The following is a 26,951-nucleotide window of genomic DNA, read 5'->3' as shown; positions in this document are numbered from 1 at the left end:
GCAACAAAAAAGAAATAACGAAACGACGATCGACTCCGAGTCGGGAGAATATCGTCCGACAATATCACAGGAGCAATGGACTAAAAGATCGGGCGTGTATATGTTGTTCTTTAAGGGTCTATTTTCAGCCGACATCAATGTAGATAAAATTAAACTAGAAATTCCAAAAATAATACGATTCTAAATTACAATTTTTAATTAATATTAAATAACAAGATGTTTCAACCGATCTATTACATATATATGTTGTTTTTTTGTCTTCAGTCATTCGACCGGTTTGATGCATCTCCAAGATTCCCTATTTAGTACCGGTCGTTTCGTTTCGGTATACTCTATACATCCTACATTCCTAACAATTTCTTTTACGTATTCCAAACGTCGCCTGCCTGCACAATTTTTCTTTTTACCTGTACCTCTAATAATAAAGCTACTGTTCCAGGATACCCGGCCTGTAAGTCCGGCTCTTCTTTTAACTAACTCGTTTGTTTTCTTGCGTATGGCTTCATCCGTGCTGTCGATTTTTTCTTGTAAATCCGTTTTACTTTCGGCTAGAATTACTATATCATCAGCAAATCGTAGCATCTTTATCTTTTCACCTTGTATTGTTACTCCGGATCTAAATTGTTCTTTAACATCATTAACTGCTAGTTCTATACAAAGATTAAAAAATAACGGAGATAGGGAACATCCTTGTCGGACTCCCTTTCTTATCTTCGCTTCTTTCTTACGTTCTTCAATTATTACTGTCGCTGTTTGGTTCCTGTAAATGTTAGCGATCGTTCTTGTATCTCCGTATTTGAACCCTCTTTTTTTTTTAACGCTGAACATATACATTTTTAAAAGTACATAAAATTTTATTTCGCTAATAACTTGCGGTTTTGATTTTTATTATCGAATTATTGTTTATCGTAAAGGTTTTTTGTTTTTTACAATCGGAGTTTATTTATTAATAATAAATGTATATGTTTAGATTAAAAACAAAAAAAAAACAGAACATAAGTATATACGTCACGTCGAAATGAATCGGGGGATGAACAAAATAGATTTATATTTTTCGTCGCCGATTTCCTTGACGACAACAGCGAAATTTGTTTACCCTCACAAAACAATATATATTAAATATAAACAACAATAACACGTAAATCAACATTAAATTAAGAATGCCGTTATCATTACATATATATATATATATATATATATATATATATATACATAAATTTCTGAAATTTACGAACGCTCGCTAACCTCGATCGATGAACAGTAACGTTTACAAATTAGACAAATAATTGCTGAATTTATTACATATGAAGCGACCGTAACATAAGTTCGGGTTTATAAATATTTAGGACGGTGTCGCTTAAAAGGCGAACCCCAATCGCCTGAAATATTTGGTTTTCTTTCGCTTCGGAGGACGACATCAACGATTAGCAGCGCGTGCGAGAAAGCGGTGGCCGACCGGGATTCAAACCCGCGACCTCCACCGCCGATACGCTACCGCTTGCGCCACGGACGCCGGCGTGCACCTATTATTATTCATATACCTAACGCGTCTAAAAACACCGCTATCTGTCGGACGTAAAAGCGACACGGGCTACGCTAAATATTTTACGATTCCGTTTCGTTTCAACGTTTCCGATATTTGTGTCCGCTATACGCTAAAAAAATACCGGACCGATTTACGCGCGGAGAAAAATTGACAAGAGGAAATAGGAAAATACTGTAAAAGGGATGAACGTAAAAAAAAGGAAAAGTTAAAAACCGAAGAAACGAAAAACGGGAAATCGAAACGCAAAGAGGAAAGAGGGAAAGAGGGGGAAAACGTAATAACGAAATTTAAATAGGTAAAGGAAACGTAAACAAAAGATGGGAAATAAAGGAAACGGAATACGGTAAAAACGAAAATAGGAAAAGGAAACTGGAAAGGAGAAGGGGAAAATGAAAAGCAGCAAAGGGGAAGGATAAAAGGAAAAAATTAAATTTTGTGAAGTTCCGTAAGGTTCATTTTGTTTAACGTGTTATAAAACTTTCAACCGTGTTCGTTTAATCTATATATATATATATATATACTTGAGTATATATATATATATATACTTGAGTATATATATATATATATATATATATATATATATATAGATTTAGTTTAAAGGAATTTTAAACTTATTATATATATATATATATATATATATATATATATATATATATACTAAAATCTCGCAATAGCGAAACATTGCCGGTTCGGCTACTATATTTATAAAATATCAAACGAATTTTCAATCGGCCGTTTTCGTCAGGAGATATGTGAATCTTACGAACCCGAGTGAACCGCCAAGGGATGTCTGAACGGTACAAACACGGGGGGAATCGTCAGGAGGTGTGCCTCACCAAACTAACCGCCAAAAATAATCTGTGTGTGTGTGCGTGTACTCACTGTACTCAACTGTGTTGGTAAATTATATTAACGTATATATATAAGTGGGCAAAAATGTTGACAAATTCGAAACGACATAAACTCCTCCGAGTTTTGTTATTTACTTATGTCAAACGGCTATCGGATGCGTCAACTGTGACTCCAGAAACCCCGCACAGCCGTTTTGCAGATTTTGGACGTTTTTTACACCCGCACCTACATTTCCATCCTCGTACGGGACGGTGAGATGTTTGCAGGGTAACGTTAGAATATCGTATTGTCACCCGACCTTAGTAACTTCAAAATTTCATCTATCGACGCTATCAGGAAGTACGTTAAATTTAAGGAAGCGAGATTTGAGGAAGAACGTAAAAAAATCATTGCGACTTAAAGAGACACGACTGAAAACCGAAGAACCGATTTCTGGAACCGTAAGAGCGATGAAAAATCGTAAATACAGTAAAGACATAAGCCGGAATAACAATTTTTCATCGACAAAAACCAAAATTTTAGCGATAATCGATCGTTTCAAATACAAAATTCTGAGCGTTACTCGATCGAACGGAATTTTTTTATACTTTATGTACTTAGGAAGTTATGTAATACGATACAGAATAGATAATGAAGAATTACAAGCGACAGAAGAATATCGGACATCTGTAGAGACCTCGAAACGCGCATGAAGATCGTCAAAAATTGCCGTTCATCAACAGCATGTCGACGTCTGGATCGAAGAACTACCAGAACACCGGACGACAGACCTTATCCATCCGCTACGCAAAGAAGGGTAACGATTACAGGGGTATCTTACATCTACCACGACGTACAAAATTTGTTCAAGAATAACCGTCGACAGCATCGGTTCAGAACTCGAGAAAGAATTAGAAGAATACCGAGGAGGTTCCAGACCCTAGAGGAGCTCTCCGGACCGGATCGTGAGTCCCAAGCTAATAATGGATTACAACAGGAAAAGAAGCAAAGATATGACGATAAAATTTGTAGATTTAAAAAAAGCTTACTGCATTTAAAAGCTGACTGCATCCGCAGAGAAATCCTTACTAAAAACTCTAAAACGGGATAAAACTGACCCTCACAAACACAAAGTCAAAGGTAAAATTCAGAGGTGAGCTCTCGGAACGATTTGAAATCAAAACAGAGCTGGGGCAAGGCAACGGGCTCTCACCGCTATTATTCAACTGCACTCTGGAAATGTTAATGGGGGAACGACTCAAAAAATGCCCCCCAAAAAATCAAAACAAACTGTCTTCGTTTCGCCAACAAACTTGGCTTCGCTAGCAAACGACAATGACAAACCTATATCATAGACATTAGAACTTCAAAACTTTGCAAATAAAATCGATTTCAAAATGTCATTTGAAAAGAAACAAAATTATGCCCCGAAAACTAACGCGGTTAAAAGAAGTACACACAAACAGTTATAAAATGAAAATAGTAACCCTATTTAAATACCTAGAAGAAATAATAACAAATAACCTAAATGAAAAAACTTTAGATCCTAAGAAACAAACTAGCTGAAGCTCAGGAATTAACCTGGTACGCTTATAATAAAAAGAAAAATAATGTTTTATCAATAAATGCAAAAGTAAAACATTACAACACAGTTAAAAAACCGGAAGCCACTTATGCAATAGAAACACTCTTCCACCTGAACGAGCAATCAAAAACAGACAGACTTCAGAAAATCAAAAGAAGAATTGGAAGAACCTGCATCGATAAAAAGTACCAAAAAAACGGCAATGGTTGATTATCCCGATGAAGAGTTAGAACCGATCACTGAAACTGTTCATGAGAGGAGACTAGGATTCTTTGGACGTATCATCAAGATGCAAGATTCAAGACTTCTGAAACAGCCAGTACAGTACAATCTTGGCTCGAAAAACACAGAGAAAAGGTGCAGATAGATCAGAGAAATAAAAGAGGATGTGAAGGTTCACAGATCTGAACGCTTTACCCAGAAGACACCACAGAAAAAATAAAATTAAACAAGAAAATTAAGAACAAAAACACTCGCTTTGCATTCACAACACGAAGATTTTCAATATTTGCGAGGTCACAAAGATCAGAACATATGAAAAACTACTGGGAGAATCACAGCATCCAAGCAATACCATCGAAGAGACTTGGATAATGGAATGACTAAAGCGATCCAATGTGGTTGTAAAAACTAATAATAATACTTATAATATGTACTTGGGATCAGGGAAACCAAAACATCTAAATGTTGGAGGGCAGTGGGTGACCCATGCAAGGTCACAGTCTGCGCAGCATTATCAGTACTTTAATCAATTACGACAGCTCGTAACTATAATTAGTCAGGGTGCTGCTCCAGAAAATTTTATTCTCAGCCTTTTCAAGGCTACGGTTAAAGTTTTCTGTAAAATAAAAGAACTGAAAAAAAAATGAATCAAATAGAATAGCTGGAAGCAGAATAATAACGTAATATTACACTTTATCACACATAAAAATATGGTACACAGTTTTTAAGCACATTGTGCTTAAAATCCATATTCGGTTTAACCGAATAAATAATGAATTATCAATAGAGATATTTTTTACTATTATTAGATAGCTTAATAAAATGACCGCTTAAAGACACTATAGTCCAATGGTGGGTGCTTAATTTAAATTTCTATGTACACAGAAACAAATACATAATTAGTCTTTACTAATTATTTTCTCTTTCACTCTTCCAGCATGTTTTTGGACAGATTTGGCGATCAAAGAGCCCTTTCTTTTCGTCATCTTCTCATCAACACTGAAAAAACAACTAAACCGCTTTCATATTCCTTCCACCGATTAAACTAGAAAAGGGAACGAAGAAGGCACATTCCATACACATGTGTTGTAAAAAAAAAACTACCTTCCACCAGCGTCAGCACTGTGGGAATGACAATGCTCTCTCTCCCTCACAACCTTGCATGCACCTTCCTATGTGCACATGCACACAACACTGCACCACACCAATTCATAAATTGGGAATGGCTACTGACATTAACCTCAAGGATTTTATATTGTATAACTATAAAGAAAGAATTACTCATTATATTAAATGTTATCGACAATATCAAATGGAAATAGGGGTGCTGTAGTTCCATAGTGCCTATATGCGAGTCACCATTGATCAATTAGTTATGTGTTGTAGTTGTAAAATCAGTTTAAAAAAAAAAGTTATATTTGTTCTTTCAATATTTGCCATTTCATAGCTTAAGTACTAAGTAACCTTTATAAAATCCTTATCTCCTGTCTGAATACTAACAAAAAGAATTCAAAAAATTGTTATCCAAATATGCCCCAAGAAAGCCAAGTATATCTTCTATTAGAAAAAATGAAAATCTTGAATTTTCCAAAATAAGAAAATCATGTAATATTTTTTCCCAATAACATACTGCAAAAATCAAAACCTAAGCAATTATTGGTAAATGAACCTGCATATCTTCTGAAAAACCAGTTTTCCAACGGGATATACAGAATAACTAAATAATTATTGATTATTTAAATATCAAATTATACAAATTAAACGCTCTAAATAATACAACACCACACTGAATCAGAATACTTGAAAAAGCAGAATTCTCAACTATTAGCAGCATACAAATTCAAATGGAAAAATACACGTTACTTTTCAAGATATGCCCGCAAGCGATCTGTAGTTAGTCAGTTAGTTGTTAGATGGTGCCACTGAAAAAAGAAAATAAATAAATAAAAATTATAATCTATCTTTATATTATAAATTTATATAATAAATAAATCTAAAAGTATAAATATAATCTAACCAAACTTAACCTACGCTCACTAGTTAAGGTTAGCAAGCGAAGCTAGCATAGGTAGCAAAGTTTGGTTAGATTATACTTATTTATTATATACGGCTAGATTGTAATTTTATTTTCTACTTTCAGTGGCGCCATCTAACAACTAACTGACTAACTACAGATCGCCTTTCTTCTGCAGGCATCTTTTTGAAAAGTACAGAATAGTACAGAAAAGTACAAAAAGTACAGAAAAGTACAGAATTATGTGAAGAATTGCCAAAAATGAATAGTACCACAAATGATTTGCCACTGGTACACCAAATCTTATTTCTCTTCTCTCACCGAATACATATGCCATCAGAATATATAAAACAATAAAACCAATCTCTTGACATCAAACTGCAAAAAATATACCAACTGCTCAACAAGATTGTACCATATTTATTAACTTTTTACGCCTATTTTGATCAAAATCACAATGAATCATAAAAAAAATCATCTAAAAAAAAGTTTTGGTTCTTACTGATAGGATAAATCGTTTCTCATAAAATTTTGAATCTAATTTAAAAAATGAGTACAGCTTTTATCAGTAAATAAAGCTAATGGATTTTTGAGCTCTCAAATCCAATAAATAATTGTAGTTATTAAAAGAGAACTGTTGATGGAAACTTCAGATTATGATTTCAAATTAAATTCTCAAAAAACATGGAGAAGAAAATAATTCTTAAGCAGAATGTTCATAAAAGTTTTTCCATGATTACAAAAAAACTATTACAATTACAACTGTATGGTTTGTGAAAAAAGAAAGAAAAAATTATCAAGTTATTTTTATATTCTTTTGTTGCAAGCAGAGGACACTATGATCAATTTTTTATAAATAGCGTCAATCCAGGAGAAAGTGCAATGTGTGTTGTGGTATCACAAGTCGAAATCACCGATTACTGTGCAGCAAAATTTTTGAAGGAAATACAGACAACCAGGACCTGATAACAAGAGTATCGTTGCGTGGTATGCAAAGTTTAGAGAGAATGGAAGTATAGTCGACCTTCTGCAAACAGAATGGCCATGCGTTAGTGATGAGAAGGTCGAGGTTGTGCAGCAAGCATTTTTACATACCCCTTCTAAATCTACCCGTCGTGCATTTTGTGAACTAAGGATTCCTCGATCAACCATGCACAAATTTTACACAAGAATCAAAGGTTGCACGCATAAAAAGTTCAGATATTGCAACATCTACTGCCAGATGATGGCCCTAATCATGCCATCTCTAAAACCAAAATTTTGCAATGGATTGATAACGACGTGCTTTTTCAAACAAGGCTACTTTCCACACCTGAGGAAACGTAAACGGGCAAAATGTGAGAATATTGGGCTCAGAAAATCCTTACTTTATCAGGGAAAAAATTAGAGATTTCCCTAAAGTGAATCTTTGGTGCTGTTCGATGCACAACAGAATCACTGGTCAATTCTTTTTCATCTAGAGATCAATAACAGCTAACATTTACCTTGATATGCTGCAACATTTTTCAATACCTCAACTAAATAACTTGTAACCTAGGTTTTACAGCAGGATGGTGCATCACCACATTGGGGAGTACTAGTTGTACATTTTTGGAATGAATCATTTCATGATAGATGAAATGGGCGCCATGGTCCTACAGGTGACCACCACAATCATTAGACATAACTACCTTAGACTTTTTCTTCTTCGGTTATGTTAAGGACAGTCTATGCAACACCCATACCTGATCTGGACACGTTGAGATGGAGAATAACTGAAGCTGTTGCTAGTGTTACCAAAGAAATGTTGACCAAATTGATTATCGGTTGGATAATCTATGAGCGAAAAAATGTGCACATATGTTGAAGTTTATTGACATGGTAAAAGAAACTTTATAATTTTTTCTTTCTTTTGCCACAAACCGCACAGCTGTAACTGTAATAGTTTTTTTTTTTAATCATGGAAAGGGTTTATAGACGCTCTGTATTTACTAGAGTAAGCACAGTAAGCAATAGCCTACAATCATAAAATTGTTATAATAACTAATGCTATAAGTAACCAGGAAAAAAACACAGAAAATGAGACAAGGGTGTTGTTTACCACTGACACTTTTCAAATTGTGAAAAATTAATGGAAAAACTTGATAGAAGAGTATCCATGGATGAAAAAAGACATTATGATTTACTGACGACATTCTTTAAGCAAAAACCAACAATTAGTTAAAAGACATCTAAAGTGGCATGAATTTATTCCTAGGAGAAATTTGATTTGAAAGTAAATAACTCTAAAATAAGAAACACGAAAAAGATAAAAAGGAAGGCCTTTTAGTTATAGTTACATGTTTGTATTGAAAATTAGGCTTTTAAAGAAGGGTTCTTGAGATGAATATGAGAGAAATTATGGAAGAATTTTATAAAGAAAAGAATAATATAAACTAAGTGGCCCAGTTATTAGGATAAACACCATGTACAAATAAGTGAAAGAAAAAATTTGGAATATATAAAACTAAGAATTTGAAGTTAAAAGAAATTATTAGAAGCTAATACTAATTACAAACAGATTATGCCTTTAATTATGAGTATAATAATATAAATTCAACAGGCCAAAATAATTATAAAACTTTGCAGATGACAAAAAGATAAATGAAACCTAACCTAAACGTACTTAAAACTGATTACCAAAATAAATAGATTCTTATGTCTGTAATAAAATTATTTTCAATTCCACTCAATGCTGTAAAACAATCGAAAAAATTCTTTGTCAAAGTAATCTGAATAATAGTTACTAAAATTATCTCATAGTCAAACAACGTTTTAGTTCAAATGATCTTTGTATCACAATAAAAAAAACTATATACTCAAGAAAATTACATAACAGTATATGTTTCATAAGAATCTGGAACACAAAGTACTAAATTTATCTAATAGGGTAAAAATTATCACAAAACTTAAACCAACACGTACAATATAAACAAACATAAAACGAAGTGCATACTACCTTACAAAGCGCAAACAACTGTCACCAAAATATTGTTTTTTTAAATAGTTTATCCAACAAATAAATTAGACAAAATTTACTTTAGCTGTGGTACTTTGAAACGTCTGCCGATTTGAGTAGATTTGAGGAGAAAAATAATAAAAAATAACAATGGTTAAATAAAATTTAAGTAACAAAATGGGTGCAATTTGTCTACTGCCGCAGAATGGCATTCTAAATAAGCGTACTGTAAACACTTTAGTTTTGGATTATACATCATTAAAGCTCTAACTAATTTTGATCAACTTTATTAGTAAACATATGTAATTTAATCGCATCAAAAAATTGGCAATTTAACAATCCAATTACTAATACTTAGCAAGCTAAATTAGAAGAAAAAGCAAAACTACCCTCATATTTTGATAGTATACCTTGCTTATAAGAAAAATAACCTCGAACTCCTTCAATAATAACACATTTTACTAAATACCACTAACAAAAATAACAAAACTTAGACATTTACCTCCAACTAGGAAATCAGAGAAACGTTACTTAATCCCGTTACTTAATACTAAACTAACTTTCACAATGAATTTTTCACACACAACTTTTGGTTTTTTTAGACAATTCTCTCACACGTCAATAAACGAGCAAACGCAACTGATGGTACCAACACGTGTATTAAGTGACGACATGGCTGTCGCTATAACAGCTGTTGTTATTCAGGGAGAATGAGAAATAATCGATTATTTATGATATTAATTATTAATACAAATAGCTATAAATAAAGGTATAATTTTTGCAGTATTTACGAATTCATTTTACTTAGAGGCCTTTGTCTATGTTATTGACAATCTGTTCGCTTAAGATTTAATTTGAAGGTTATGTATATCTAAATATAATTAATTTATTTAATAACTGTTTAATTTATTAAAAATTGATATAAAAAAGAATAAACAATCCTTGCCGTTTTATAATTTAAAAATATATATATATCAAAAATTGAGAAAAAGAAAGTTATTGCTTCATCTTTCCGTACATGTTTTAAAATATTTGGCTGTACTACCACCTGATTTTTAGAGCTAAGAATTTAATTGAACCCTACGACCCCTCCCCCGAATTGGGCTCCAAAACCATTTTAAAAAAAAATCATTTTCGGCTGTTTCAACTGTAAACAATGTAAGCTCATGGATCAAAAGTACAACTTTCATAGCTATCTTAATGAATTTTATATTAAGAGGAGTCTGTATCCATTAACTTACCTTGTATTAACGTTTGTACCCTTTTCTCAAGAACTATAATAGAGGCCTGGGGTTTATTTTAAATTTAAGTTCATTTCTTTTTACAAGTTGTATGTGTAGCAAATTTTCATACAAGTTCAAATAAAATTTTTTGCAGGCAAAATTATAAGACGCTCACATTTAAACACAAAAATGTTAAAATCACTTTTTTCTCAGCTAATATTAAATATTTTTTAAATCTGTACACCCACAAAGTAAATCTACATTAGTATGATAGGTCATAAAAATGTCATTACTCTATCTTTAATGGAAGATGAGAAAAAGGTACACAAAGTTGAGAAAAATGCGATTAAAAGTAAAAAAATGAGGTAAACATACATACCTTTTTCACTAATGACTAGCACTATAGAATAGGTTATCTGGGTCTTCTTGATCCTTAAATACTATTTCCAATATTTTCCTGGCAAGACTTATTTTTGACAAACCATTTTGCTATAATCTACAATAGCTTTACACCCTTATGGATACAAGTCCGTTTTATTCATTGTAACAAGTGTGGTTTTGCTGGATTCAGCATCATTTCTTCCAAAAGGAAAATTTAAGCAATTTACAGCCTCATAAGCACTGAAATGCAGAGTAGGAACTTCAGTAAATGTTTTTGGGAAGATGGTGCATGTGAGGTTGTTTGGGTTTTCATTAGAATTTTTTACCTTGGTACATTTTTCTAATAATTCAACCTCAGTTAAATCTTGAAAAATATTGTGCATTTTACTAATAACAATGTTAGGTAAATGAAAATGTTGTTTGTGGTTGTATGTTTTGCCAGTCCTACAAGCCAAATTGTAATTCCACCATGTAGTGATCTGGACAAACTTGGTGACGAGGCTGTTCATTATTTGATGATAATATGTAGCCCGAATTGCTTTCCTCATGTCTTTCTTTTTCTGTTTAGCCTCTGGAACTGCTGTATTACTTCAGAGAATGATATGTTTGAATTGAATGTAAATGACTCTTGAACAGTTCCAGGTTGACCATTCCTGAGATGGGTGGTTAATTGAAACCCAACCACCAAAGAACACCAGTATCAATGATCTAGTATTCAAATCCGTATAAAAGTAACACCTTTACTAGGACTTGAACATTGGAACTCTCAACTTCCAAATCAGCTGATGTGGTAAGACACGTTCACCACTACACCAAACCGGTGGGTTAATTTTTGTTTTTAATCTAGTCCCCATTTTATTTTCAATATGGCCAATGCATTCTAACTTGGCAATTCGAACATGAGCGATACAGAGATCCATTACATATTCTTTGGAAAAACCTTTGTGTCACAGTTTCCTAAATACCAAACATACCTAACACTATATTTCTTCTAACCCTTGTAACATATCAAGAGTGCCTGTTGCTTCCACGCCACCACTTGCACCATGTAATTGGCTTTGCAATTGTCTAAATCCATATTAGTCAATCTCTAGGAACATTTACAAAACTTAGAAATTATTGAAATATCTAATACCCTGCTGGTATCAACGGATGGTAGAGAAACGACTCGATTTAGAGGTGTATGACCTCTTTTATGCCAGGAGCCATCTACACAACACAAAGATCTCAACCTTCAATTCTACAGAATTGGCAAAAAGTCCCTTTACATGTTAATAGTATATTAGTTAGATATATAGATAAACATTGTTATGAATACAAAAATCAGTATATTTCAACATTTATGTCTTGTTAACATTAACATTTATTGTGAATAACATTGTTACAAAGGTTCAAAGTTCATTTATTTGTTTGGAAACTGTTCATTTAGCCACGTGTGGACACTCAAAGGAAAATGTGATGGAGAGCCATCTTGTTGAAGTGTAACTACTCCAACTATTCCTCTTGCCGTTAATTCTGGAAGCAAACACATTTTAATCATGAGAAGATAATTATGCTGGTTCACAGAACCATCAAAGAAATATGGTCCAAGAAGATGGTCTGCCATTATCCCTGCCCAAATCATAACATACGGTGGATTGCACTCTATTTCCTCATAAAAGTGTGGGTTGTCTTTTACCCAAAAAAAGACATGATTTCATGAGCTATGATAAATCGCACACTCGTCAGAGAATATAATGTTTTTTTTATTATTTGTATGTAGAAAACGTGAACCCACACAGAAGCCATCAAGCAGTCCTCAGCAGTGAAAGCACTTGTTTCTGCCATGGTTTAACTCGAGACTGTCACATCCTTCCCACACTAACTGAAGTGACATATGCAGGACTCAGTTTATGGAAGGAAATAATAATAAGGAGTCAATCTGCTCAACAAGAGTAAAAAATATACGATTTTTTATATTTTTTTGTATTCAAAACAATGTTAATCTGCATGTCTAACTATACTATGGTGCTAAATGTAAAGGGGCTTTTTGCCAAATCTGTAGAAACAACTTCCTCTATAGCATTTGACAATGAAGTTTTACAAATTTTTCACATATTGTTCCAAGATATGTGGTCATTGTTCAGTATGATGGTGGTTATAACCGGTGATTTGAGAGAAGACAAAGAACTTTTAAGAATTTAATAAAATATATTTATAATCATCATAGAACATCATTTTAAAGTGGAAATTTCAAATATTTTAAGCAAAAAAACAAAAAATCGAAATTTTTTCAATATCTTTGGTACAAACTCCCTTTTCTTTATAAAGAGGTAAAGAAACCCCATTTACAGGCACCAAGGCAGTGTTGGGCTTGCTAACAGGTTCCGCAAGATGTTATTAAGTACATATGTATACTTTTTTTTAATATACCATTTTTAACCACTTAACACCAACCGGTAACCGCCTAAAAAATGTTGCCTCAGTCGGCCCTGAAGTGACTGGCTGTAGACTAGCTCTCCCTGAGCATGCAGTGTAATGCTGGACTACCCGGGCTCCCTCCTGGTTCATTGAAATATCACAACTCCCTCTTCTGGTTGCTATGTGCCTCTCCACAGAAGGGCTGACCTTCCCATCCCTATATCCTAGTCAGGGTCTGGGTATACACCTCACACATACCCCCACCCAAATAGCGCGCCCACCTGCATATGTATACCTGCGCACTACCGACTAAACCTTTACCACTGGCTCCCCACCCTTCCTGAAACAGCTAAAGGAAGCATTTCATCAAGAAGGAGGATGATACGCCCTCACACACAGTCATACACCAATCATGCATAAAGCAAGGAAAACAGAATCACACCACAACAGATCAACAAATATGCATCGTACACACAAGTCTTTCACACTACTTACCGGAGGCTACCATCGAGTACAAAGGTGGATTGCCCCAGCCTCATTGCACCCAAGTCCACCCAATCTCCACATGTACAGGGAACCCCCTAGGTGCTCAGCTGAGGGCCTGTCCACCCCTGCACACTTTGACGCCTCATTCTCGAGCAAGACTCCTCCCAGGCCGATAGTTCTTCTATGACCTTGTTTGTAAACCAGACATCGCCGTCCAGTTACTCTCCAATTCTAGTAGCACAGCCTGGACCTCCTCAGGCATGAATATAGTCTCTTTATAGATGTTTCCAAGCAATTCCACTCTTGTATCCTTAAATCTGGAGCAGGAGAAAAACACATAACCCACCAGGTTGGTCTAGTGGTGAATGGGTCATCACAAATCAGCTGATTTGGAAGTCGAGAGTTCCAGCGTTCAAGTCCTAGTAAAGACAGTTATACGGACTTGAATATGTTCATTGGTGGTTGAGTTTCAATTAACCACACAGAAATGGTCGACGTGAGACTGTTCAAGACTACACTTCACTTACACTCATATATATCATCCTCAATCATCCTCTGAAGTAATACGTGATGGTAATTCCCAGAGGTGAAAAAGGAAAAAGAGAAAAACACATGCAAAGGAGTCTTCTCGTCATCACAAACTGGGAAACAATCAGAGTAGTCTAACCCAAATCTAAATAGGTAGGTTCTAAATCTCCCATTGCCCGTTAACTCGCATTACCACTACTGACCTCCTCAGTAGACATGCCCATTTTTAGAGGCATTATTCAAAGTGACTTCTGTCATTCTCTGATGATAATCCAGTTCATTTTTCTCACCGAAAATAATGGAAAATATTTAATTAATTTCTTTATTGGTTTGGGAACGATGAGACCTTGCCATCAATGAAGGAGTTTCTATATATTATAAGCAGAAATATTTTGGTAGATGTACCTGTGGATAGATTAAATGGGGAAACAGTTGCTGAAATATACCATTTAAAGATGTCAATTAATGGTTTGTAAAGACTGAACAATAAAAATTTAAAGCTTTGCATGTCTTAGGCTTTGAGAGAAAATTACAGCTATTTATATTTCCTGAGAATTGATTTTTTCATTCATTTTACTTTTAGTAAAGATAAAAACAGCTTTTCACATCTTTATGACAATCATTTATATTTTAAACAATTGGTGTTGTCGGTAGGTCTGAATTCTAAATCACCTGGCCTTACGTCCAGTTCCTTGCAATTTTGACTTGTTTCATCTACAGTTAAGGAATTTTATACAAAAAGGACATGAGACATGAGTGGCAAAAATTCATTTTGAGAAATGCCTTGTTGAAATTTTACTAAATGTTGTTTTTCCTTTGTCTGACGACGACAATTTTTAAACCACCAAGTTAGTCTAGCGGTGAACTTGCCATTGCAAATCAGCTGATTTCAAAGTCGAGAGTTCTAAAGTTCAAATCCTAGTAAAAGAAGTGACTTTTATTCGGATTTGAATACTAGATGATGGATACCAGTGTGTTTTGGTGGTTAGGTTCCAATTAACCACAAATCTCAGGAATGGTCGACCTGGGACTGTACAAGACTACATTTCATTTACATTCATACATATCATCTTCTGAAGTATTACCTTACAATGGTCTGGAGGCTAAAAAGAAAAAGGGAGCGAGGGTAAACTCCTTCAAACAATAACCCCACTCTTTTAGAATACTTGCTACACTGAGTAACAGGAAATACTGGTCAATTATTTTTAAGTATTCATCTCCATTGTATATATCTTCTACAGTTATTAACTTTTTTGAATATGTACCAAAATTTCTATCATTTTGACTACAACTGTATCCCCATACATAAAACAAGCAGTAAACTGTTATATTTTCTAAAAGCAAACATTGTATTGTATTGAAATATTTGTAGAATAAAGCATATTTCATTAGAAGTCATTTTTTGGTTTTCATTTATAATATTCTTTAAATAAGTCAAATAATATAATAACATTAAAAAAAAGATTGTCAAAATATAATTTGTTGGATTTTCCTGGACTATCGTAAGACTTTATGTGAAGCATAGATAATAAATGATTTTCTAAAATCTCCGGGAATGGAATACAAGGATAGGAGGAATTTATTATCACCCTACTAATCATAGAGCCTGGACAAATATGCCTTCCTGGTGTGTCTTTTGTTTATCAGGCAAGTCATTATTTATTTAGCGGCAGTTATAAATCTTTGTCTTTTATTTATGAACACAGTTGTTATTTTCATTCTGGTCATTTAAACCAGAAAGAGAAATAATTGGTCAGGGCTGATCGTGGGAGACAAGGCGCATATGAGTTTCATATTCCTGATGTGATTCCCCTTCAGTCCATCCCCTGAGTAACTCTTAACTGGTCACGCTCTTTTTATAACATTACTAGTTGCGACGGGTCACTATGACCCAAACATTCATAAATTAAATTAATAATACATTATTGGAATTAAAAAGAAATGAATACTTATATTCCAAAAAGAAACTATTTTTTATTGAAATAAAAATAAATATCTCCTTGTTTAAAACAAAAGAATCAAAGAAAAACAGAAATTACAAAACCTTGTAAAAAATAAAGATTTTTATTTTAGTTAAACTTTGCTGGCATAAAAAAAAAATTATTCCCGATTCATTATTGAAGCCAAACTAACAACACATCAGTAAATATGTTTTCAAATTAATATATTTGAACCGAGCCAAACATCCACAAGTAAACAATGTACAATTTGCCTAGATGTCAAATCGATGTTCTCAACATTACATTTGTAAACATTTTTTCTTAAATTTATCACTTTAGAACTAGAAAGTCTTTATTTCCAATACTACATTGTTCACAATCTTTACAAATAAGAAATCCAGTAAAGCTCCTAAGGGTTAGGTTTGTAGGAGGGTAGAGTGGCAACCATAACCACCATGGCAGGTATCTTCCCTTCGGGGTCAGAATGAGACCATAATTGTAATATTTAGTTAAAGAGGATGATGGGTGATAGTTGAGGAACATCTTTCTTATTGTTGTGTCTATTTTCACATTTGGCTTGATGATCAATGAAAGAGACTAAATCTTTACTTTTTTGTTGGACAACACAAATTCTTTTTTCTAAAATTTGGAAGAGTAGCAAAATCATTTTCATATAGACTTTGACCCTTCCTTTGCTTAAAGAAAAATAGTATTCCCATAAATTAGCTACATTCCATATGTTATGAATATTCCTGTATGTATTTCACTATTATTACTCATGTCTACAACTTACATGTAATAGTCTATTGACTTAACAGTTATAGGTTAGGTCAGCAAATGACTAAAACTGTCAAAAATGGTACCACTACCGACACAAAAACTAATGTCATATAATATTATATAAATATTCGTTATATTATAAAACATTTTACAAAATCACTGTCACCATTTTATCCAGAAAGAGCATCTGACATATTTTTTTTTTTTTTAATATTCATAAACTGGTGTATTTTCTAGGATAAAAAAAAACAACACCATTTTATTTACAATAAATATAAATATTCACAATTAATATGAATAAGAAGGGTGTCAGTGGCCACTCATGCCCTTTTTACATAAAACTCCTCAATTTCTTTGTGTTTATTAAAGTAGATGTATAACAGGCTAAGGCCATTTTTGAAGGGTAAGGCCATCTGTTTTAGTCATACGGTGACCGAACCGATAAACTGTTAAGTCGATAGACAGAGTGTAAGTTGTAGATATGAGTGATATTAGTGAAAATAAAGAAGCTAGTAGTAAAACAAAATAAAAACAATTCTTTGACTTACAGGGTGGAATATTAGAATTGTAATTTAGAAACAAGATAAAATAATAAATGTACTACTAAAAATACAGTGATGTTTATCTGAACTTCTCCCTACTGATGGGAAGAATTGTGAACGAGTCGTTCCTTCGATTCTTTATACTAAACTAAAGAATCGGTTTGCTGGAGAAACTGATTCTGTTTACGGTTCTCAACAATGAATTGGATAGGCGATAGGAAACCAAATCTTACTAAGTTACGATTTGATTCGATTCATAGTAATCTTTCTAAAGGAGGTGAATAAGAGTTGAAGACATTTAGTAGGTATGAAACAGTAGCCGGCCTCCACGGCACGAGTGGTAGTGTCGCGTCCTTTCATCCGGGGGTCCCAGGTTCTAATCCCGGTCAAACATGGCATTTTCACATGCTACTTGTCATTCATCTTGTCCTTCTCATCCTCTGAAGTAATATCTAACGGTAGTCTCGAAGGTTAAACCAAAAAAAAAGTATGCATTAGTTGTCTAACTGGAGAATGAAGAAAGATGAACTGTTAAACATTGGTGAAGAAAAGAAAGAGAACATTCCCATCAGAGTTTCAGTACTAATAGTGGTGATAAGGAAAAGAATTGTTGAATCAGATGAACGATTCTTTTTTCGAATCCTTTCTGAGAATCGATTGAAAGAATCAATTCCTGAAAAAGAATAGTTTATCCCACCATTACTTCTTCACTCCTTTTCAAAACAAGGAATCAGATGATGTCCAATTTACACTGATATCATGTTTTTCTAGATATGATCATCCATTCTACTGCAAAAAATTACTGAACCATGAGCGTTGATGATTAATTAACCACATAACCTTGAAGTTTGTGTGTGGAAATACATAATAGAAATGTTGTAGCAGATGAAAAGTGCTACATATGACCAGAATTTTGTTTTATTCTGTATATTACAGTGAGATAACACTGGTCAACAAAATTAAATTTTTTGTTTGTTAAATGAGTGTGAATGGCTGATTCTGATTCTTATGGTATTTTTTATGCTAATCTCATATATGGTAATAGATTTTTACTATTGGACTCAGTTTTTTTGTAATGTATGGTGAACGTAATATTACAATACATTACATGCATTTTGTACTCACCTAAAATCTATTTTTGTCGGATTTTATGCTGTAATTTGCTGTAAGCAGATCCCTCTTTAGATTCCAACAGTAGTCAAATAATATTTTTGGGTTCCATTTTCCTTGATAGTGTATTTCCATTGTAGATATCTCCTGGTAAAAGCATTCTCCATGTTCATCACTTATAGTCCCGAGATTGTTAGGGAAAAATCCAAATGTAAATGTATGAAATGGATTTTGAGTGACATTTTACACCCAAGTTCTTGTAGTTTTGAAGGAGTTCACTCACAAGTTCTTTGTAGTTATAGGCCTTATGGTTTCCAAGGAAGTTGTTTACTACATTTTGAAATGATTTCCATACAGCAACTTCCAAGTCATTGGAACATTCTTCAAATGGCGGATCACTCATTAGTTTTCTTATTTGTGGTCCAATGAATATACTTTCCTTTACTTTAGCATCGCTTATAGTACAAAATTTGTTTTTTTTAGAAACTGCAACCCTGCACCACTACGATCCATTGCTTTAACAAGATTTTTGAGTAAACTTAGCTTAATGTGTAGCGACGGAAGATAAACTTTTTCTGGTTTTACTAATGCCTGACTAACAGCATTCTTCTTTCCTTTAGTCAGAATCTCTCTTTTTGTTCACTGCTCTTTTATGTAATGGTTTTTTCTATCCCTGATGTCCCACTCGCATAAAATGTAACAGAACTAAGTGTATCCAAGGTGCAGTCCAAGTAAAAGCGGTATTATTTCCAGATCTCCACAAATATGCCATAAATATTTCCCGTACTGAATCCTGCTCCATACGAGTTTCATATTTTTATAAGACTCCTTCATGTGAACAGTGTATGCTAATGGTATTGATGAGTATTAATTTCCTATGTGAATTAGAACAGCTTTCAAACTAATCTTTGACGAGTGAATGAAAAATCGCCATTCATTAGGATGGTGCATATGTCCCAAAGCTTCCAGTAAACAGTCGACATTATTACAGTATACTAAGTTTTCACTGAAAGAAGAAATGTTCCAATTCTGATTATCTTTCACGATTAGCACTTATTTTAGTGTTTGGTTGCAGAAGATGCCATCCTTTCAGTCTTGTTGCCAGCATTTATGCTTGACTCCTTCATAATTCAGATCACAAACCGGATCATTTAATTCTGACCGATTAATTAAATGGGGTTCAGTATATCTATTTTCTAAAACATTTGGATCTCTTTCTTCATCGCCTGATAAGTTAGCACAAGATTCAACATTTTCACCTTCATCTAAGTTCTATGTTTCTGGTGGTATTGCAACTGGAAGCTCTTGGCTAACACTGGCCGCATGGCAGAGGAAATATCTGGGTATTTAACAGTATGTCTAGTTTTAGCTGTTATTCCAGATATCTTTATTAACAAAAATAACAGTCTGTAGTGTGATCCTTCGCTCTCCAAATCACTGGAATTGCAAACGGCATGTGACGAGATCCATTTGGCCAACCAGTCAACAATGTTACACAAGAAACACAGCAAATATGAGGAGCCCAAGATTTGTCCTAATTACCTAATTTACATCCAAAATACAGTTCATACGACTTTTTTATCAGTGGAGTTGCATTTCTTTTCTGAGACTTCAATGTTAACCTCACCGCAGTTGTAGCAGAAATTGTTTTGAAGATTAATGCAACTGCGTGGCATTGTTAATACATTACAATAACTAATATTGTTTAAAAATAAATACTTTATAAACACACTGATTTAATAAACGTATGCTCACTTTACTGTACAACCCACAAATATGAAAGCCAGCTACAAAACTGAATGTGACACACATGAGAATTTGCACTTGAATCAAAGTTAAATATATTTCTCTAGTCTGCACGACAGTTTTATATTTATAAATAAATATAATAATGACAGAAATAATTAACGAGTGGATGATACGTTTATAGTAAGATGAAAATAAAAAGAATGAATCACATTCTTGTTCATTTTAATTAGCGTGTAAATAATAAACACGATGACTAATATCTAACAAATTAATGTGACAACCATTAAGGGACTGCAATAAATAAAAAAAGTCATTTAGTTGATAAATAATATGATAAAATACGTTCATAAAATCTATGATTATGGAGTTAATACATGATACTGTTTGAAAATAAGAACGGTAGTTACAAAAAACTAAGCCTAATAGAAAAATTCTGATTTAATATTTTACAGTCTTGTGAAAATTAATGTAAACAAGAGTAAATTTTCAAAAATAATGCTACCGTGTTTATTAAAATTTTTTTTAGTATTTATATGTCCTACTTGCTGTTTAATGACCATTTAGCCATTGAATCTATATATACTTTTACATATTTCTTTAATCTCTTGATTGTGAAACCACACCTTTATTACAGCAAAAAGCATCTTCTCTTTGATAGTCCTGTCCATTTTTCTCAGACTTTTCTTCATAATTGCCCACAAATTTTCAATCGGGTTCAAGTCTGTCGAATTTCCAGGCCAATCCAAAGACTGAATCCCTTTTTGAGACATGAAAATTTTCCCCTCCTTCCCCTTTCTGGAACCGCTCTTGGAGCATTACTTCTGACAGGGGAAGTATACAGACAATAGAGGCGGTATGCGGAGTGTCTGCAACCTCATTGCATGAAGATGACCCTCACATGGTCAGGGGGCTCTCTAAGTGCTCAGCCCTGTACCCTCAAACATTAAATTCCCTGTTGAGCTTCCTCCGAGACATGTAATCTGTCATTCGCTTTCTTAACATAGTCCTCTGTAGCCTTACATTCAAGGGGTTTTCTCATCGTAATTCTCTTGAGAGTCTTTCGGATTAAATATGACCTCTGTGTCCAAGGCTTCCAATATCTCTTTGTGTTCATCCTCAAATCATGTACAACTAAAATAAACATGTAGAGGGGGTCTCCTCTTCAGCATACATGTGACAAAGATTCGAACGGTCCAAACAGAATCTGTACAAGTAATTTCTATAGCCTCATGGCCCACCAGGAACTGCGTTAAAGAGTAACCAGCAAGCCAAGACTCCTTTGGTACCAGCCTCTAATATCTACGACAACGTGGTGCATCCACCGCCCTTTCGTCCTCTCATCCAACTGCTTTGCCAGATTCCTAACTCCTCTTTAATATCACCAAAGAGATATGAAAAGCTTAACTTAGTTTCATGAATGATAGGGAGCCAAATTGTGTTTTCACAAGTAAATCTGCATGTTTTGGAAGTTCTGATAGAACCATATTTTCCAATAATGGAATGTACTTTTCACCGTTTATCATCCCGGAGATGGGTATTAAAGTTTTAGGTCCAAAATAGCTGAAGAATCTTCATAACATTTTCTTTAAAGGTTGCTTAAGAACATGTTTGATGTGTTTTCGTTAAACCTGTTCATCATCGAGAAAAAGACTGTCATCAAAGAAAACGATTTTTCTCCATATCTCAGTACTCCAGTGTTTGTATTTTTGGACCCAAAGAAGCCCTTTCTTCTTCATGGCATCCGTAACAAGCTGTTTTCTTATACGTCTTCGTGCCTTGCGACCACTTTCCAGAAGTCTTCTGCGTATAGTAAAATCATAAATTTTCACTCCAGCTGATTCTAAGTCTTTTTGTAATTTAAAATCATTTTTCTGAGGATTAATTTTACTTATTCTATGCAAAATAATATCACTTTTTAAGGTGGTTTTATGGTTTTTTCCACAGTAACCTTTTTTTTGGGGTAAAACTGTACCCATCTCATGATTTTGTCTAATTATCTTATTAACTATACTTAGACTAACCATACACTCTGCTGCTGTCTGTCTTTCAGTTGTAGAAGTACGATCACTAAGTGTTTTTATCTTGCTTCTTTTTTTAAAAGTTAAATCCGTCTTGGTACTTTTCTAAATTTATTTATGAAATCGCAAGAAGATGACGTTCACTAAAAGAAACCAAAATAAAATAGGTAAACTATACACATAACCTCTAAAAACAAACAAGATATTTTCAGGTAATACTTGAAATAGAGGGAAACAGCAGTGATGCAACATAAACTAAAAATTACCTTTTCATGTTAATTTGCATTAAATTATATGTTTGTTTGTCTACTTAACATTCAAACGGGCACTCCTGATTCTGGTATAAACACAGAGAAGGTGAAACCATGGAAGGTTGTAATGAATACCATCGATAGATTCAAAATCTCAGGGATGTTGAAGTTCATTTGAAATTTTCACCCGTGTTGGGTGCCAGGTTATTTCATTTATTGATATAAGAGACCAAAAAATAAACAAAACAACTATTAAAAAAAGAATTTATTTTAAATTTATGTGGAAACATATGGTGGAGGACGTAATGTTGACATTGTCATCTGTGTTGATGTTGGTTCTTTTACTTTTGGCTCATTCCACGACTGTAATTCTGCAGTACCCCATATTAGAAATATAACATTACCAGTTATATCAACAACAGCTGCCAATAGAAATACAAACATCCATTGGTGAACCGATGTCTGTAACAAAAGAAATATTTGTAATGCGTGATATAAGTCAATTCAAACAAATCGATTTATGTTTATCTTTCTTGTATTTTATTTTTACCTTTGCGTGATCATTAAAGAGTGTTCTGTTACCTTCACTGAACATATCCATTAGGTAGATTTCATAAGAAAGCTACCAATTGTAATAGGTACAATGATTCGACTCTCAGAATATTTCAACATATCTTCGCGTTTCACATTCTCCAGACCGCAAAACCACCGTCAGTTCAAAATTTTATATATATATTGTCGCCGAATGCCGACACGTAATTCCTAACCTTGCGGTTGCCCTGAAAAGGGCCGTTTTTTGCGTTAGCTCTGAGAAGAGCCATCGGGTCCGGAAGCTGGTCTCCGGCGAAGTTGGAGAGTTGCGGCTCTTCCATTGAAATCAGACCGGGCTTTCCCTCAGCGGCAGTGGGGTACCCGCTACAGCGTGGCAGTGGTGGCCCACATAGTTCCGCAGTGTCGGGTCGGCGTCGGTCGTCTTTCGCCGAGGCGGGTCTCCCCGAGCGATCCCACGCTGGGCCGGCTCTTGCTGCTGAGCCGGCGAGCCGGAGCTGGAGCGGGAAGGTAGCGTCCGTGTCCAGCGACTCCCTCGACGGGCCGGCCAGGCCTACTGCTCCGGCGGGGATATTGAAAAAACAAAATATCGCTATAACATTCTTATTAAGTAAAATATTAAATTCGTTTAAAGTTCCTACTATTCTTTAGATAAGGGCCTAGAACTTGTCTAAGTAAAGTATTTTGATATCGCAACCGTCGGCCCAGGGGTTGGAAAAAATGGGGTTTTGAAGACAAAAATCATACCTCCCTTAATAGGCACAGTATCGAATCGAACAAGCGTATGTATCTGCAGCTCCAGAGCTCACCGTTTAACGTATCGGGTACACTCTTGATCGTCCGAACCTTGGTTATACGGAAATTAAATAGTTTAGTCCTACTGTTTGATCGCACTCACCCGCCGTATAAAACGTACCGGTCCGGTCTTTCGTTACATACGCCCAAAACTGTGCGCTAGCGAAGTGTAAAGTATAAAATTATGAAGACTAAAAAGTAGAAAATAAAAAATATATAAAAAACCTTTTTAAAAACCACTCTTATATTAAATGCCCCAAAAAGCAAAAAATAAAAAAATATGTCAAAAAAAAGCTTTAAAACATCAATCTTATTTGAAACACATTAATATGTAGAAAATAATTTTAGGACGGTATATGAGAATGGATTTGACAACAAGCTTTGATGGTGATATGTAAGATTATGTGAAATTCATAACTTCAAATTAAAAATTCGATGTTTTTACCAATTTTTACTTATGCGTGATTAATAGTCTAAAGACTGGGGTGCAAACACGCATAAGAAAAATGGCAAAAACATCAAACGTTTAATTTCACATTCGCTACCAAAGCTTGTAGTCAAATCCATTTTGAGATACCGTCAAAAAATTATTTTTTACGTTTTAGTGCATTTAATTTAAGAGCGGTGTTTTTAACATTTTTTTTACATATTTTTTATTTATTTATGCGATTCTTTTTCTTCATAAAATAATCAACTATAACCGTAACGTAGGCACCGGAATGTACCGATTACTAGCGGAAAATCCCGATTCGTTAGTATCAATTTCTAATTTAATTCTCGTTATTTCAATTTTCGTCATTCAAAAATAATGTTTTTACACAAGAGGTTTAATTTTGGACACCTAATAATCCTATTCCAAAACGCCGCCTGCCCGGTGGGCGTAGCTGTGGAGGCGTGCCGAAGGTATGCCCTTCAGCCTTCAGCTAGAACATATACTAACAAGTGTGAAGCGGTTGAACCGAGTAGACGTTTTCCAAACGTTGTACTGCACCAGCTCATACAGATGCGGTAACGGAGGAACCCACATCACTCTATACGCAGTATCCTACTGACTGCAACATTTCACGATCTGCGCCAAAAAAACCCTTTGGCACGCTGCAAACGGAACCTACATTTCATTCACCGGTGCTAAGTACGGCAGAAAAACGATTTCCACCTTAAAGTTAAGAAAAATGTCAAATTTACTCAATACGACAATGGTTGCACGTTTAGCGTACGACAAGACCCATCTTCTTACAATTTGGTCATCCCTTGCCGTAAGGGTTGGTCATATCAAAACTTGTTTCAGACAAAAGTTTTAGGTAATGTTTAGAGAACCGATGAGCGCTTTAAACAGATTTGATACTGTGCCTATTAAGGGAGGTATGTTTTTTTGTCTTCAAAACCTCATTTTTTCGACCCCCGGACCAACGGTTGGTGATATAAAAAAAACTTTACCTATATAAGTTTTAGGCCCTTATCCAAAGAATAGTAAGAACTTTAAACTAATTCGATATTTTACTTAATTAGAAAGTTATAGCGATATTTTATTTTTTTCCAAAAAGCCGTGTTTCTACACCCGTGGTCCGATTTTGCTCATTAACAAACTCGACCGAGATTTTGGGTTGTCATATTTTATGTATCGATTTGAAAGCGATCGGTGGAAAACTACGGCAGTTATAGTGTCCACAACAAAGTGAAATATATATATAAACCTTAGAAGTAACAGTGGTTTTGTGGTATGGGGATGTAAAAACGCAAAGATAAGTCGAAATTTTCCGGAACTCGAATCATAATACCTATTATAATAGGTAGCTTTCTTATGAAATCTATCTAATTTAGATATAACAACTGTTAAACGACTTCATGAATCGGCGATTCACCTCAACCAGACTAGGATTTCTCCTATAGACTAAAGCGTAGAAAAGCGTTCGGTTTCATAATTCTGCCGTACTCAGAGCAGCGTTTTTGTTGCCCAGCCACCAGATAGGGATCAAAGAAGAAGAAAAAGAAGAATAAAATGGTTGTTACAGATCTTCAGAACCTGTTCCAAAATTTTTTTCAGATATTTATATAATTCATAATGTTATACATAAAAAAAATTTACGTATTTTGAAGAATCAAAATTGTATTTTCTTCTTTTTTTTATTAATGCTTTTTTATTTATTAATTTCTGGGCTTTTCCAAATTTGATACTCACGGTAGATTTTACCTGTCATAACCACTGAAATATAGAAATACTGGAATGGGCACTGCCTATGTCCAACGTGAGCGGAAAACGAACGTGAGACAGATAGATTTAGAGGTATAGTTTTCATTGTTGCACAGTGCAACGCATGCGCATTGTACCTAACATACCGTCTCTTCAGAAAGTGATTCCGTAAAACTTATTTGTAGTTAATATTAAGTGATAAAATCTCATAATTCTATCAAATTAATAGAAAAATTTCAATGCTTATGAATATTAAATAAATGTTGAGTCGATCGTTGTATCGTATAAATGTTTTTATAAAAACTTTCTACAATAACTTGAATTATGAAAAATAACTTGTGATTTGTGATGAGAGAGAACGTCACAAACTTTTTGAAGGGACTGTAGACAAAGAGAGGTATACATCTAAATCAGCTATCTTTGTTGGCACGGATTTCTAACGCTAGTGCCAGTTCCAGTATTTCTATATTTCAGTGGTCATAACACCTTAACGCTGGAAAGAAGAAAATACTAACAGATGCAATTTTTTCCAAATCGGTAAATTAAAAGAGCTAATAAACGTAACAAATTATATCTAAAATTTGGAATACATCATAAAAAAATGTTTCAGAAATAAATTTTCAAAAATGCGTTTTACGTAATAAAATATGATAAAAACATTGTATATTTAAACAATATATTTTAATAAAAGAAATAATAATAACATGATAGAAATGTTAAAAAGAAAAATTAAAATAACTGTCAACATTATTAATAAATTAATATATTCTCCTTTCGTAATATGAATTTTATTTTTTTTTCTATCTTGTTTTTATTAACATTGATATAATTTA

The 26,951-nt window shown here is 34.0% G+C and overlaps 2 protein-coding genes across 9 annotated transcripts in view; both read right to left on the bottom strand.

The window, feature by feature from the left end:
• The window catches only part of Dus1 (Dihydrouridine synthase 1), a 358,334-nt gene extending 348,500 nt beyond the window's left edge, over positions 1 to 9,834 (bottom strand). For 2 of the 6 annotated variants that reach the window (XM_075364912.1, XM_075364914.1), the window contains exons 1-2: positions 9,678 to 9,834; positions 6,048 to 6,106 (exon numbers count right to left, since the gene is read on the bottom strand). The gene's annotated coding sequence lies outside the window, so the exon portion shown is untranslated. Of the gene's footprint in view, positions 1 to 6,047; positions 6,107 to 9,585; positions 9,614 to 9,677 lie in introns of those variants that run through there. The other 4 variants (XM_075364911.1, XM_075364916.1, XM_075364915.1 and 1 more) reach the window with 3 other exon arrangements.
• A 12,999-nt stretch (positions 9,835 to 22,833) lies between these two features.
• Positions 22,834 to 26,951, bottom strand: part of LOC142324174 (putative inorganic phosphate cotransporter) — an 87,225-nt gene continuing 83,107 nt past the window's right edge. For all 3 annotated transcript variants that reach the window (XM_075364907.1, XM_075364908.1, XM_075364909.1), the window contains one exon: positions 22,834 to 23,045. In XM_075364907.1, the coding sequence (XP_075221022.1) occupies positions 22,860 to 23,045 (186 nt within the window). In that variant the 3' untranslated portion in view covers positions 22,834 to 22,859. The remainder of the gene's footprint in view (positions 23,046 to 26,951) is intronic.

The sequence above is a fragment of the Lycorma delicatula genome, chromosome 4 (genome assembly GCF_047948215.1).
Source record: "Lycorma delicatula isolate Av1 chromosome 4, ASM4794821v1, whole genome shotgun sequence".
Lineage (NCBI taxonomy): Eukaryota > Metazoa > Arthropoda > Insecta > Hemiptera > Fulgoridae > Lycorma > Lycorma delicatula.
This window is presented reverse-complemented; position numbering and strand designations above follow the sequence as displayed.